Below are 15,483 nucleotides of genomic sequence, written 5' to 3'. Positions count from 1 at the left end.
GGGTGGAGGGCAGTCACAAGACTCTGTGCTTAGGGGACACCTGATGGTACTTTGACCATATGTAACTGCTGGGATTTGAACCAGGATTTCAGCCACATCTCTATGCTAGTCAAGCACCTTAACCTTTGAACTACTTCTAGCCCAAAAGTGAGCTGCTTTGGGGGAGGGTCTGAGGGAGTTGAGCCATATCTGATGGCATTCAGGGCTTTCTCTTGGCTCTGTGCTCAGGGGTCACTCCTAGCAGTGTTTGGGGGATCATATGTAGTTGAGCTGGCACAGAAATGCTTTAGGAATTTCCTGATCATATATAGCACTTCCGCCAATTTTTTAGTTTGTTTTTTGTTTTTTGGGTCACATCCAGCGATGTACAGGGATTACTCCTGGCTCTGCACTCAGGAATTACTCCTGGTGGTGCTCAAGGGACCATATGGGGTGCTGGGAATCAAACCCATGTTGGCCTTGTGCAAGGCAAATGCCCTACCTGCTGTGCTATCACTCCAGCCCTGCACTTCAACCTTTGTACTATAACTCTGGCACAAAAAATATTGATGTAAAAAACCTTGAGGTTCAGAAATGGAACTCTCTCTCTATAAATATACACACATATATATATATACACACATACATACATACACATATACCCCATATATATACTCTCAAAGATATCTGTGTCTATTTAATAGCTACATTATTCTAAATTTGGCTGGAGCGATAGCACAGTGGTAGGGTGTTTGCCTTGCACGCAGCCAACATGGCCGACCCGAGTTCGATTCCTCTGCCCCTCTTGGAGAGCCTGGCAAGCTACCTGTGATGTATTCGATATGCCAAACACAGTAACAACAAAGTCTCCAATGGAGACATTACTGTGCCCGCTCGAGAAAATCGATGAACAACGGGAGGACAGTGATTCTAAATTTAATATAATTCCATTTAGTTTATATTTAATGTTTGTCATTATTGCTTTAGCCTAAGTTACATCAGTGCTAAAGCCTAGTCCATATCTAGCCTTAGAACTTAGAACCTTTGCTAGTCAAATTTATATTCTGAGCAGGGCCTTTTTTGTTTTATCCTATTGATATAAAATAATTTTTATTGGTCTCTCCTTCTTACAAATAGTTTCCTCTCTATATTTCAAAGATCACTACTGTAACTAGGACTCAACTCATTCTCTTTGCCTTTCTTAAATCTTACTCTGCCCAGTTGTGCTATAACTGTGATTTATAATTAGAAATATGTATTTGTCTTAGATCCTGTTCTGGCACAGAAATGCTTTAGGAATTTCCTGAGGAAAGTGATAAAGGTGTCTTTTGATACTTCAATGAGCTGCTTTTGGAAAGCCCCTATGTAACAAAAAGATAGGGGCTGGTTGCCAAGGAACCCAAACCTGTGATTAAGGGTTTGGTACTTCCAGTCACTGCCCTGCTACCTGGGAGGGAAGAGGTGCAGGAGAGGTAGCGCAATCACAATAGCTAATTTAATTAACCACGCCTATGTAATGAGACATCTATAAAAATCCAAAGGGAAGGACTGGGAGAACTTCTCTGAGGTCAAAACACAGAGAGTCCAGGAGAGATTGTCTATTTAGAGAACAGAGCTTATCAGCCCTTTCCACATACCAGTGCTGTATGCATCTTCCATCTGACTGACTGATGCTATCTCTAGGTAGATAGGTCTGGAATTCACTTGTATTATAAGACACTACGTTGTTATCCCAGAGTCTCTTTGTGGCTTATATGAGAAATATACAAATCAGAGATGATGCTTGAATAAAAAAATATTAAAAAAAAACTAGTAAAGAGCAAAGAAACCTTTTTTCTTCTCTTTATATTACTCCCTCTCACCTTTTTCATAACTTATTTGTACTAACTTATTTGAAAAGTATTTGTTGTTTAAGATTTAAGTTTATATTTGTAAAGAACACTTTAGCGCAACCTAATCACTTATACATTTTATGAAGCAGCCAATATATATACGAAGCATTGACTAGAAATGTGCATTTGCTTATTCCCAAAAGCAAAGGTTAGAGAAAGAAGAAAGTGAATGAGATTTTTGCAGATTTGGGATTTTTGTTTAGATATTAGAAAGGTTCACAGAACACCATGATCTAAGGTATAGAGGAAAAAAACAACACTGGCCTTCAAGGCCATCTTTATTAAAACTTCATCTCTGGGAGAAAAATATAGCAATCAGAAGAAAAAATAACCACTTCAACTTTTCAAATGGTGGCATGTCTGATGGGACTATGTTGTCATACTGTCACTGTCACTGTCCTCCCGTCGTTCATCGATTTGCTTGAGTGGGCCCAGTAACATCTCCATTGGAGACTTTGTTGTTACTGTGTTTGGCATATCGAATACATCACGGGTAGCTTGCCAGGCTCTGCCGTGTGGGCGAGATACTCTCAGTAGCTTGCCGGGCTCTCCAAGAGGGCCGGAGGAATCGAACTCGGGTTCAGCCAGGTTGGCTGCGTGCAATGTGTAAATAACTTAGTACAGGACAGACAGTTCTGGCCTGAGCCTTCAAGGCTCTGAGTTCTGATCTCAACAGACTGTCAGTAGGAAAGTGCTTCTTCACTGCGTTAAGCAGATTGACCAGATTAATGATGAATTCTTTTATATTTAGGATGCAAAACTGTATCAGCTAACTTGAATTGTTTTCCCCTGGCTGAACATTATTCATTGTAGCTCTTGTAAGTAATAAATACCCATACTTATGTTCTGGTGCATGACTAAACTATCTGGAAAATGTCATTGGTATATTATGTATTCTCAGTAATAATAAAAGCAAGTGTGATCCAGATAAGTTTGTAATGTTCTTCCTCTAGGCAACCTTCCCTAAATTTAGACATACAAAAACTCTCTTTTTTACATTGTTTCATAAAAGCTACATTCTTACATTTACTTTTTACTCTGCAGGATTGAATATGCTAAATTTACTTTCGTTTTTGTGATTTTATAAGCACTGTATCTAGTCATGAAGAGAGGGTGTATTGCTTTTTAATTTATGTCAAGGAAACTATTGAAGTATTAAAATTTTGTGAAGATGAGTTTATCTTGAAATCAAGGGCCTCCACGACCAAAATAAAATAATATATTTTTTATTAATATATTAAAAGTTTTTCTTCATTTTCTCTTGCTATTGTTGTGGCTATGACCAAAGATCACACACACTTTGTTGCTGTGATAATTTGCTTGTAATTCCTGCCATAGGTCACATGCTTTTATTATGATACTCATGCACATTTTGGCTACCCTGTTCCCTGAGGATTATACACTTTGTTGTTCCACCAAGGATTCCAAACAGCAGAGCTTCTGGAATAGTATCAGGGGTGGGGTGGTAAGGAGACTAAACTCAGAGAATGATAAAACTGAGGTCTGCTTTTGCCACTGAGCGGCCCTGGGGCCCTTAAACTTTTCTGCTAAGCAAAGAAATGATGATGGATGTCGCTTACCTATAAAGTACATGCTAAGCACATGTGAGACCTTAAATTCTGATAAACTAAGTGAATGATGATGAGCAAAGTGGATAGAGATGGAACTCTACAGTCAGTGTGCCCAGGATAGAATTATGGCTGTGTAATTTTAATGAATCACAAGGTTCTCCAATAACCTTGGAAAACACACTTCTGTCTTGGGACTTCAGTTCATTCATGAGTAAAATAAAGATGACAGCACCCACCACATCAGTTATTTGGTGAGGGATGATTAATCAATTAACTCATATTATTTCATACAATAAATTAACTTATAGTAAGAGTTCAATAACTTATTGATTAATTAAAATATACTTGAAGGCCTCTGACCATTTCCAGATTCACAAGTAGTGGTTCTATCCTTATTCTTCCATTTTCAATCATCATCACTGACCGTTTCACTTCCCAGCCAGATTCCTATTTAAATTTTTATTAATTTGTAATTTCTATTTATATATATATTTTTTAATTTTTTTTGGGGGGGTCACACCCAGCAATGCATAGGGGTTACTCCCGGCTCATGCACTCAGGAATTACTCCTGGCAGTGCTTGGGGGACCATATGGGATGCTGGGAATCGAACCCAGGTCAGACGCATGCAAGGCAAACGCCCTACCCGCTGTGCTATCGCTCCAGCCCCTCTATTTATATTTTTATCAGGTTGTTTCATATAAAGTAGTTTCAACACCATTTCTGTGATTTTTAGCAACATACGACTAATATTTTTGAAGTTACTGCTCCAAGTGGCTTATGAAGGCATTTTCCTAAACTAGGACACATTTGTCTGTAAAAACAACTCTGGAAGCAGGTGCTCACACATATAAATATGATTATCCACAATACGTGTATACTTAGAACATGAATAACACGTTTAGGAAGTCCTTCTAGAATTCAATAAGTATATTCACATATGTGTAACAATATTGTTAGTTTATGTACTGTATTTTGTTTCTACTGAGCTGTAGGCTCCAAAGTAGTACTTGTCACACCTTGATTGTGAGAGACTGGCTTTTGCTCAATGTTTCTCATTGGGGGAAGTACTGAGCCACGATTCTAACAAGACTCTGAACTACTTACTAGAGCCCAAACTATCGTAACTGACAAGTTATTTGTCTGATCCTGAAGCCTTACAGCAAATCACCGGAGACTTGCAGTATTGTTATTTTTTACAAGTAAGGAAGTATGGTTTAGGGAGGTTGAGTTGGCCTCAAGATTGAGTAGCTAGTAAATGTCAGAGACCAAATCAGTGTCTTCCACAGATCTACTTTGTAGCAATTATGTGGTATTAACTCCCACCCACACCCCTAAAAGAGGGTCAGACAAAGTCCAGCAGATAACCTAATGGAGTTAGGATGATTTGTTCTAACAGAAGCTACTCAAGAGTCTCAGTTAACAATTCCCTAAAGGAATTCTACAGGATCCCATCAAATTCTAACATTTCAGCCAAATTTAGCTCAGAGAATATGAAATTAAAGGGCATTTACCCCGCAGCATTAGCCTTCCTGTAGGTTTCTTAGACGCAAATGAAATGTTAATCCTAAAATCAAGCGGGGGCGGAAGGGGGGGGACTTTGAGAGGAAAAATTGTCTTAACAGCTCTATTCTAATACTGTTAACTTAAGGTGAATCGGGAGGACAGGACTGGCAAGTTTCATGCATGCATATAAAACGCATTCAAAGACTCCAGTGAATGGTGTTTGTGTTTATGTGTGTGCGCCTGCGCGCGCTGATTTTATTAAGCTTCCCCAGCCTACACTTCTAGCCCCGTTCTATCTGTCTACTCCAAGCCTTCTAATGAAAACGCTGTTTGTGATGATTACTAGTTGGCATTCCCTGCCGAAGATCAGTCTCACAGAGGCGTGATCCTGTGATGTAAGAAAGGCTATTCGATGCCTTAGCTAGCTGGTTCTGGGATCAGGGTTTAATTATGCTTCGGGGATGAGAACTGTGATCTCGCATCTAGACATTTAGAGTCACTGAGGGCGTCGTCAGCTCTACCTAGAGGAAAATACTTCATGCTCTCTGCCTGATTTCAAAGCAACGCAGCTTCCTGCTGTTCCGCCTGGGAGGCGATTCCACCCTTAGAAAACTGACCGAAAAGCCGGTGCGTTTAGCCTGGGGTGCCTGACTGTGGAATGGACAGATAGGAGCTGGGTGTTTCATCAGAGTAACTTGAAGCTTCAGGTTAGTAACCTGAAATCGCCGTTTAATTCAAAATTAAGAGAGGCGAACGCTCTGATTTTTTTTTTTTTACTTAGACTTCGGGACAATCCTTCTGACGAAGTCAGGTTGACAAATTTCTGATTTCATTTCCCGGAGAAGGAGCGGTGCCAGTCGATTTGGCAATGGCCAGTCGACTCCAGAGATCTCCCCCTCGCCCTCCGTCCACCCGCTCACCCAAGGTGTGTGCAAGGGAGAGCAACGCAGGGGAGGGGCGGGGAAACGCGAGAGGAATCAGATCATTACGCGAACTGCCTTCGGTCAGAGACGCGCTGCTCAGAGCTCCCCAGGGACGAGTTTCCACCTTTGTCACCTCTTCCAGCCCCTTTTCCTAGTCTGCAGCCTTTGGACCTGAGGTGCTCACCCCACGTGAGCGTCCCAGAGCCACCGCCCAGCCCCCACTCTTCTTAGGGGAAAACAAAACAAAACAAACAAACGATTGCAACCTTTCAGTTGGTCGAAAACGTCCCTGAGGCGTGGACTACTGGGATGGGCGTCGGCGAGAAAGATCATTTGACTTTTCGAACCGTGGCGAGGTTGGGTGGGGAAGGCGGTCAGAGAGAGGCGCGGGCAAAGCGTCAGGGAAGTGGCGGTGCCGGCAGCCCACCGGGCGCGAGCGACTCTGGTGTCAGTTCCCTATTGGCGGGCGTGGCCACGGGGGCGGAGCCTTGAGAAAGTCCCGCCCGCTTGGGCGCCGGGCGACCAATGAGCGGCTCCCGCACCTAGTACCCGGGCCGCGCTCGGAAACTCGGACTTGGTCCTGCAGCGCCTCTAGGCTGCAGAGCCGCGCTTCAACCACCTGCTCGGCGCAGCGTCCAGGGAAGCGGGGAGGAGACTGAAACGGGAGGGAAGAGGCGGGAGGGAGGAGGAGAGAAGCCGCTTACACACGCCTTCCAGTCGCTCCACTCAGAGCAGCCGGGAGATCGCTGCTGCCGCCGCTCCTCACACTGCCGCTGCTATTCCTGCCACCGCTGCTGCCACCTGAGGAGACTTCCAGGACCCCCGGCCTCCCTTGCCGCCACCCCCGACGATTCCTTTCCAGCACCAGGCTTTTGATGCACATTGCCACTACTGCCACTTAGCATCATTGCTACTATTATTTTTATTCCAAGACCCGGAAAAATCATAGTGCGGACAGAAAGAACTACGTCCACCTTTGCGAATTACTCAAGTGTCTCTGAGGAAGAAGGAGTCTGCAGGTCCCGGGAGCCGCTGCAGCCTCGGGAGCCGAGGGCGGCAGTTGCAAAGGGGGGAGGAGTTGGGGCATCGCCTGGTGGAAAGTTGCGTGCGGCCGAGCCCTGAAGGTGCCGCTCGACAGCCTGGGGGAGCTGTTTGTCTAGGAGAACCGTCTGCCCCCGCGTCCGGACCCCCGGGTGCGCAGGCCGTGTGGGGCCAGGGACGACGCCCCCTCCTGCGGCGCGGACTCTGTCAGCGGCCCCCAAGGAGGAGGAGGAGGAGGAGGAATATGGCTTCGAAGGCGGTCCCCTCCTGCCGTCTGGTTTTCTGCCTCTTGATGTCCGCTGCTGTCCTCAGGCCAGGTGAGAGGGATCCCCTGTACTGGCCTGGGGGAGTCGGGGGTGGGTGGGTTGGGATCTGGGTCAGTTTCCTAAGGTTCCCGGCCTGGGCCTCGCGCCCCCCGGGCCGTGAGCCCAGACGCATGGGAGAGGTAAGAGGACCGCGGTCCGGTCCGGAGCTGGCCAGTGGATCGGTCACTTGGGCCATGTTATTTGGCTCAAGTTTTGGGCAGCGATCGGGGGCCGCTGGGTCAATGTCCAGGAACTTTGGGTGAGGCCGGGAGCTGGCTCCAGTGGCCCGCGGGCAGGATTCCTCCGGCCCTACCCTCTTGCCTCGGCCGCGACCCCCCTACTCGTGGGCGAGCCCTCGTCCCCCGACAGTCTTCCCGGTTGCTGGTTATCCAAAGTCCACGTCACTGTGCTCCGGGCAGTTTTCCTTTCCCGTAGCTCTCGGAGGAAATCACCGCCGCACCTTTTCGTGATCAAACCTCCTTAACTTCCCCTTGGTCTGAGATGAAGACGGGGAGAGGAGGGGGTGGAGAAGTCAGGGAGGACTTTCATCCCTCCCTTGAAAACCCGCCGAAAGCTTTCTGCGAGTTTAACAACGCGGTTCCCCCACCCCCGAATTGCCAGCGGGGTGGCCTGCTGGGGGTCGCGGATGTAGGATTGATGGCTGGCAAAAGGACACGACCGGAACGCGAAGGAAGAATTTGTGAGCCCATGGGGGTGGGGGGTGGATCCTCCACCCCCCCACCCCGCCCCAGTACATGTGATATTTCAGCACCGCAGCTCTCACTTCTGTAAATGAGCCTTAGGGGGAAGAAGGAAGAAAAAAACAAGGCAAAACCCCCAACAACTAAAATACCTCGCTGGGAATCCCACCCTAGCTAGGGACGTCCCCTGGCGTTGTCCAGAGACCCGCCAAGCGTTGGACACATGTTGTTACTAGCGGGGCTTTCTGACCTGTTCGCTGTCACTTGGTAGACCAGCAGGTTCATTTTCCTGGCTAAGCTGGAAGGGTTTTTGGAGTGATGGGGGTGGTTCCCCCCTTATCCTTTTGAAGTTTTGATTCCAGACCCCGCATAGCAAGAACAACTCCTACTTCCTGTTATTTAGACTTCAGTTTCTTCTCTTACCTTTTCTTTAGTTTAAAAAAAATTATAATTTACTAAACATTTACTTCCCTTTTTACATCTTTTTGGCCAAGGTTGGCCAAATGTTTAACCGAAGTTATTCTGAGGCTAGAGAAGGGATTCAGGAAAAAAAAAATCCTCTGGATCGCCCCAAGGAAAGGGAAAGAGTGGGGCTGGGGGGATCTCAGTGGATCCTGAGGGTCACAAGTGTTGGTGTGAGCTAGCGCCGCTGCGCATTGGTGGGGTGCTCTGTTTCGGGTCTCTTTATGAAAGTTACATTTCTGGGTGAGGCAATGAGGAGTTTACCTGCGGTTCCAAGATAGGAGGAAGTCGTGTCCATGACACATCTAGGCTTTGGCGCGGGCGTTGTGGAAGCAGAAGTAAAGAGGGTTTAAAGCAGAGGAGGGTGCAAGTAAAGAGCCCTGGGAGGCAGCCAGGACAGACCCCCTACTTGGGTTTGGGCACCGTGTGGATTTCACTTTGTTTCAGGATCCGGGTGTCCTAAGCCACAGGGAGGGAGGGAAAGGAAGGACGCTCACTGGCGCCCAGCTAAGACAAGGTAGGTGGAGGGAGGGAGAGGTAGTTAGTAAAATGCAAAGGTCCAACGCCCACAGCTGGTTTTCAGTGTAACCCCTCCGCGACCTAGAGAACATTTAATACAACCTATACCCCACCTCCGGACCACAGCCCGTTTCTTTTTCCGTGCTCCGGGGCTGAAATTGATTTCTGGTTGGGCCACATTCGAGGACAGGTTTTTCCGCCACTGGGGGTGAGATTCTGCTTTCAGATCTTCATTGAGATTCTTCTGGTGCCCGCAGGATCCGATTCAATCCGGCACCGAGCTGCGCCCTTGTAACCAACGAGTATGACTCTGGCACCAGCGTCCAACCTTGGCAGATCCGGGGTACAGGAGCTCGGGGTCTCAGACCCCCGGTTTGATTGAATTGACCGGGTTGGCATGTGCTTAAATTTCTCCTTGTCGTGCCCGTGTCTTTTAAAAGAATGCGGTAGGACCACTCACCACTGTGTGTGTCCAGATTCGGGACTCAATCCTGGATGGCCAAGTGCACCTCCTTAAGAGACCCGACACAGCTGAGGCTCGGAGTGCAGTGCCAATGGCAGGCATTGTCGGAGGCACTCACTGACTTCCCTGCCTACCGCCCTTCATTTCCGGAACAGTTTTAATTGTGTGTGTCCAATAGGAAGAGGACCCCAAATCTGAGTTTGTGGAACTGCACATGCAGTTCATTTGGTCTGTCATCGCTGCATAAGCACTGATAATATTTGAGGCATGGCATGTTACCTGCTTAGAAGAGGGGGGAAATAGACATGAGCCATGAAAACTGAATTCAGAGAAAGGCACTGAAGTATGTGCTCAGCTTCCCAGGGAACAAGAATCTCATTATTCTTGTAGAAAGAGCGTCAGCCTGTGGTGGCATTTTGTATTGCTTTAAAAAAAAAAAAAGACTTTCCTTGATTATTTACAAGGCAGTGGAATCTGCAATGTGCAGTTAACTATTTCTTCACTTTAAGAGTCCTCTGTGTGTTCCCCTATGTGAATTTTTTCAGATTCATTCACTCTACAAGGTTCATTCAAAGCAGAGACACCGAAGTAAGCATACTGGAAGCTTCTCCTGCTGCCTCAGGGAGACATGAACACATAAGCTTATCGCAACAGGCCTTGGGAAAAACATAAACTCTTAATAATGTCCTCTCAGACTACCTGAGGTGGGGCTATTAAAAATTATTAATTAAAAAAACTGCAGGCTGCTTAGTCGTCAGTAAATATTGCTTTTTCCTTGATGCTTTATTTATTCCAATAGCAATTTACAATTTAATGAGGTACTATTTTCAGTTAAACTGCTTTTCTTGGCTTGGCTCAGAACCATCTGCCTTCAGGCACTTGAGCAAGTCATTCCGCCTTTTGGGGGCTCAGCTTTCTCACATGTAAGTGCAATGGTAGACTCAGGATCTACCCTGAGATTTCTGCCTGCTCAAAATTCTATTCCTAATTACCCACAGTAAAAGCTGATCTGGGCAAGGCCCATGCTTTTCCAGTTTTTATTTTTCTCATGTTTTCTGGCAATGTGGATGAGCACAATTCATGTATATAGTACTAGAAAAATGTCAGTGGATCCCAGTTGCTTATTTTCCATTTCCCCCCTACTTTTATAAGCTCACATTATCTTTGATTTCTCCTCCAGAGAGAGGTAGGTAGGTAGGTAGAAAGGTAGATGTTGATGTATAAAGTGATGGAGAGGGATTTGATTCTCATTCCAGGGAAAAGAGACCTCGACAAGAGAAAGATTTTTTGGTTTCAAAAAACTTCATGAGTGTAACCTATCCCTTCTGAAAATTGGCCTCTGTTCATATAAACTGTGCATGTATATTGTTCTGTAAACCATGCAGTACCTGGAAATGAACAAGGGCCTCCTTCATGCAAACCATGCAGCCAACTCATTGAGCTATCTCTCAGGACCAGGGTAATTTATCTTTATAAATATATTTTTGGAAGAGAGTCCTTGTCAAATCTTTACACATTAAAATTTATAAAACTCATAAAAAGCTTATAAAAAGTCCAATAAAATTCTTTATGTATGTTTAACTTTTTAGTTATGCCACATAAGAATGCTGTGACATTGAGGAAATTTTTTGTTTTGTTCTTTTTTTTCTCTTGTAAATTTTTTTCTTTGTATAAGAAATGGCCCTACTTTTAGTAAAATTAGTAATTCAGTTGATCAGCATTTAGAATTTTTCAAATTAAACTGCTGTATTTATTGAGATTTTTAGTAAAGTGTAAAACTGAATAATACTTTAATTCATCCCACTTAGTTATTACAATGAGCACTTTATTAAAGGAAGGGAAAATGCTTCTACCCCCCACCCCCTTTTTCTGTTTGCTCCTTCAGTTTTCATGCCAATAAACATAGCCTTTGCAAAACTGAGCACTCTTGAGTTGTCAACATTACTTGGCATATAAGATGGCAGCATTTTTATTGGATAGCATTTTCAGTGCTTTATATAATTATCTTGTCTCATATTCTCAAACTCATCTCAATCTGTTGTGGTCATTTATTTAGTATAAAACATCATCAAAGAGTTCTAGCTCCTTGACGCTCTTAAGTCAAGTAGACACATGCGTTATAGATCCCAGATATGCAGAGATCAGTAGGGGTGTAGTTATGACACAAGGCACCTTTGCACTTCTGTGTGTACATAAAACTTAAATTTTACTTCCCACAAGTTTTAATTATTCATTGTTACTTTTCACTATGGTCCATCTCATTTTTAAACACATAAGTATATGTGGCCTATTAGATGATAAGTGAACTTACTGGAATGAAAAAGGAAGTTTTCTTGGGAGTGATGGATGATGATGAATAAATATTATTTGAGAATTACCTTGGAATATCAGCATTTTATGTGGGAAATTATACAGGAAGGGCTTGGATTCACTCAGTTGTGAGCACTTTTTTTGCATGTGTTAGGCCCTTGGTTCAGTCCCTGACACTGCAGTTTTCCCCTGCACTGAACAAGGACTGCTGAGAGCAGGCCACCCTCCAAAAATCTCCAAGTCCCCTCATTTTTTTCTCATTAATTTCTTCATTAGGGCAGAATTTCCTGTGGAGAACAAAGTCAAGACTAAAATATTTCTTCTATGCTTAAGAGGTGTATGGAATATGTTTTGATACGGTTAAATCTTAAAGTCATTACACATATCCTCAGAGAAGGCAAAATATTACTATATATTTGGGGTTATTGATATTTTATGCTAGCCAAAGTCTGTATTTAGCTACATTCATAATTTCTTTGCTTTCACCTCCTGTATTGCTAGAGAATACCATATGTATTTAAGTTAGGTTCCCACTGTGCTGTGATTATTTCATAATCTATTATAATAGTCCATTATTGTAGTGTATGATCCAAGAATGAAATTAGCTTTTAGTGCTTCTTCTTTTATTTATTCCATCAGTTCTCAATTATGAATTCCATTGAGAATCAGTGGGAATCAGAGTAATGCAAAGTATGAAGCAGTTTCTAATTAAAGGTTACTTAATTAGACTTGGAATTGAGGTACTTGGATGTTTGTGTATGATGGTCTAAGAATTTATAGTATTGTTACATATTCAAACTTAGCTGTAGAAGAATAATCAGAAATTTGATGTACAGATTCTCTGGCTTGATTCCCCTCTACAATCCTCCCCCTACAAAGCTCTTTTCTCTACCACTTCATGAAGCAAACATTTAGATATCGAAAAGACAATCATGGCATATGCCTGATGTGCTGATTCAACTGTTAATAGTGTTCTTTTTAGTCCCCAAAGTGCAGTTTGAATGATAAATTATATGGTCAACATAATTACTAATGACTTGCTTGTCTGTATTTCTCTCCTAGAGTACTTAACTATGAGATATACAGTCCTCATAATGACTGAATGCATATTTCTAACCTTTTAAATTTAAGTATTATCTATAGTGTAATATCAGTAAGGGACTATATAACTCTTTAATGTTAAATATGAAAGAAACAGAAGGTTATAGCCTGGTTTCCCACTGTTGTAGGTGTGAAGCATTAACTATTCCATGATTTGGAAGGGAATCTGAATTGCCGTGGTATGCTATGAGAACAGTGATGTTTGAAATTCGTCTGGGATATATTGAGTATGAAGTAAACTAGGGAAGGCCGATTTTAGTGGGATCCTTAAATGCCTTGGCTGATTGCATCACTTTAATTATTTGTCTATAAGGTTTCTTAGAATCTTCACTATCAATTTTGCTCTAAAAAATAACAGAAATATCTATAAAACTGAAGGAAACCATTCAGTTTTATTATACACTTAAACTACTATATCTATTTGAAGTGTTTATATAAGTTGAGACAGTCAATAATATTAAGAAGAATTGGTGCCAGGACCGAACACTTACAGAATCACCCATCTATTATCTGGTTCAGCTATTTTGGAGTGTCTCAAGCACACAGAAAACCCACAAAATAGAAGTAGGAAAGGAAAAAGAATATTATCTAAGTACACAAAGTAAAGGATGCTATAGTTTGTCCTTATTAATAGCCCAGAATTGGCCATTGTGAGTACTTTCACTGAAGCTAAAGAAAACTCTTGCTAGTATATCCTACAGTATTTCCCTAAGTTACTGTGAAATTTTGGGGTATGGAATTCACCTGTTTCCAAATGGGGCAGCCATAAAATGAATTGTTAGCTACTCCTATTTTCCAATTAAGATAGTACAGTAGGTAAGGCACTTGCCTTGCATGTGACAGAACCTAGTTTCTTTCCTGGTACCATATATGGGACACTATTAGGAGTCACTCCTGAGCAGAATACCCCTTGAAAATTCCAGGTGTGGCTCAAATTTCCACCCTAAATTATCATTTAATATGCTTCATAACAACATCATCCAAAAAAACAGTGGTTTAAATAGCAACAATTCTATACAGCTTATTATCTTGCAGGTTGTCAGTCTGGACAGTTGCGTATTTTCTTGATTTGAGCTGGATACCTTTGTTCTACTATAGTCTGCTGTGGATTGTCATAGAAAGCTTTGTGCAGGAAATTAGTTGACTATTGTTCAGGGATAAACTGACTCACTGCCATGGTCTTTAATTCTCAAATCATCTTCTTGGTTGAAGCAGACTTTTTTGAGAAAGCAAAAGTATGCAAGGATTCTTCTGGAAAGTAATCATTTCTGCCACAGTCTGTTTGTGGATGCAGATAAATCACAGACACAGTTCAGATTCTAGGGTGGAGAAATCTTTTTGCTTTGCAAAAGGTGTGGATCAATAGAATAGGGATAACTGGGAGGACTTTTGCAATATTCTTGCACAACAGGGCCAGGGAAATAGCTCAATAAGTTGGCTGGAGTGCATTTTTTTTCCCACATGGGAGACTCAGTTTGATGTTCCTAGTATCATGGAGAATAACCGTTAGCACTGAGGCATGAGTAGCTCTTGAGTAGCACCAGGTGTGGCATTAAAGCCAAAAGGAAGTGTGGTTTTTACTTTAACAATAGAAGTGGATGATGTGATAGCAGCAAAGACCCTTACTGCACATACTTACCCATGTTCACAATTTACATCCTCTTTTTTTCTAAATCCTTGGGCAAGAAATTCGATTATAGTTTCAAGCATTACTCAATAAGACTGTTGTTGCATATGGCTCAAACCTTAACTTCTCCTGAAATAAAATTATGAAGGGTTAGGAAACGCAGAGAGTATGTTTTTGATGTATATATGTACACATATGTATGTCTTTGTGTGGGCGTGGGTGGGTGGGTGAGAGGGGAAAAACAGAATGAGATAGAGATAAATAGAGAAAAGGAGGGAGTGAAAGAGGAGAGGTGATGTTTAAAGTCATGCAAATCATCAGAAGCAAATGTGTGATGTAAGTTCGTTGTCAAAATGAGATGGTTCTTAAATGTTCATTTTCTCACATTTCTTCTTTGACACCGAAGTAGATGAAGCCACAGGTTAAGATATTACCTAGGGGAAAAGGCAGCTCAGAGAGAGAAGGGGGCACCAAATAAAGGGTGTTGGGAGGATCCTCCCAGGATCGGAGAAGCATGCTGAAAGTAGACTATACACCAAACATGATTGCCACTGAATGCCTCTTTTGCAAACCACAAAATCCAAAAGGAGAGAGAGAACAGAAGGGAATGCCCTGCCACAGAGGCAGGGTGGGATGGGAGGGATGGGGAATGGGAGGGATACTGGGATCCGTGGTGATGGGAAATGGGATCCGTGGTGGAGGGATGGGTATTTGATCATTGTATAATGAAACCCAAGCATTTGTAAGTCTACAACTGTACCTCATGGTGTCTCTCTCTCTCTCTCTCTCTCTCTCTCTCTCTCTCTCTCTCTCTCTCACACACACACACACAAACCATAAAAAGATATTACCTAAAATTCAATAATGAAGTATAAAGAGGCAAAACTATTCTTAGTTTCACTTAAGCCTGAACTTGAAGAATCAAGGTTTTTAATCTTTTTAATCTTAGAATCACTTAATAATTTGCTTACCATCACATCATTGGCCAGTTCAAGACTAAAACTCAGGTGAACTAATGATTGAAAGATCAATGTGTGCAAAGTACTCTCCTTGTTACTAGGGATACTATTATAAACTAGTTACT

General features: G+C 42.9%; 1 protein-coding gene across 5 annotated transcripts in view; it reads left to right on the top strand.

Annotated features, from left to right (window-relative positions):
- The first annotated feature begins 6,443 nt into the window (after positions 1-6,443).
- Positions 6,444-15,483, top strand: part of ALCAM (activated leukocyte cell adhesion molecule) — a 217,876-nt gene continuing 208,836 nt past the window's right edge. For 2 of the 5 annotated variants that reach the window (XM_056109189.1, XM_056109184.1), the window contains exon 1: positions 6,448-7,228. In XM_056109189.1, the coding sequence (XP_055965164.1) occupies positions 7,156-7,228 (73 nt within the window). In that variant the 5' untranslated portion in view covers positions 6,448-7,155. Of the gene's footprint in view, positions 7,229-15,483 lie in introns of all 5 variants that reach the window. The other 3 variants (XM_056109185.1, XM_056109187.1, XM_056109186.1) reach the window with 3 other exon arrangements.

Source organism: Sorex fumeus, unplaced genomic scaffold, assembly GCF_029834395.1.
Source record: "Sorex fumeus unplaced genomic scaffold, SorFum_2.1 ptg000265l, whole genome shotgun sequence".
Lineage (NCBI taxonomy): Eukaryota > Metazoa > Chordata > Mammalia > Eulipotyphla > Soricidae > Sorex > Sorex fumeus.
Note: the sequence above shows the minus strand (reverse complement) of the source record. Positions and strands in the feature narration are given on the sequence as shown.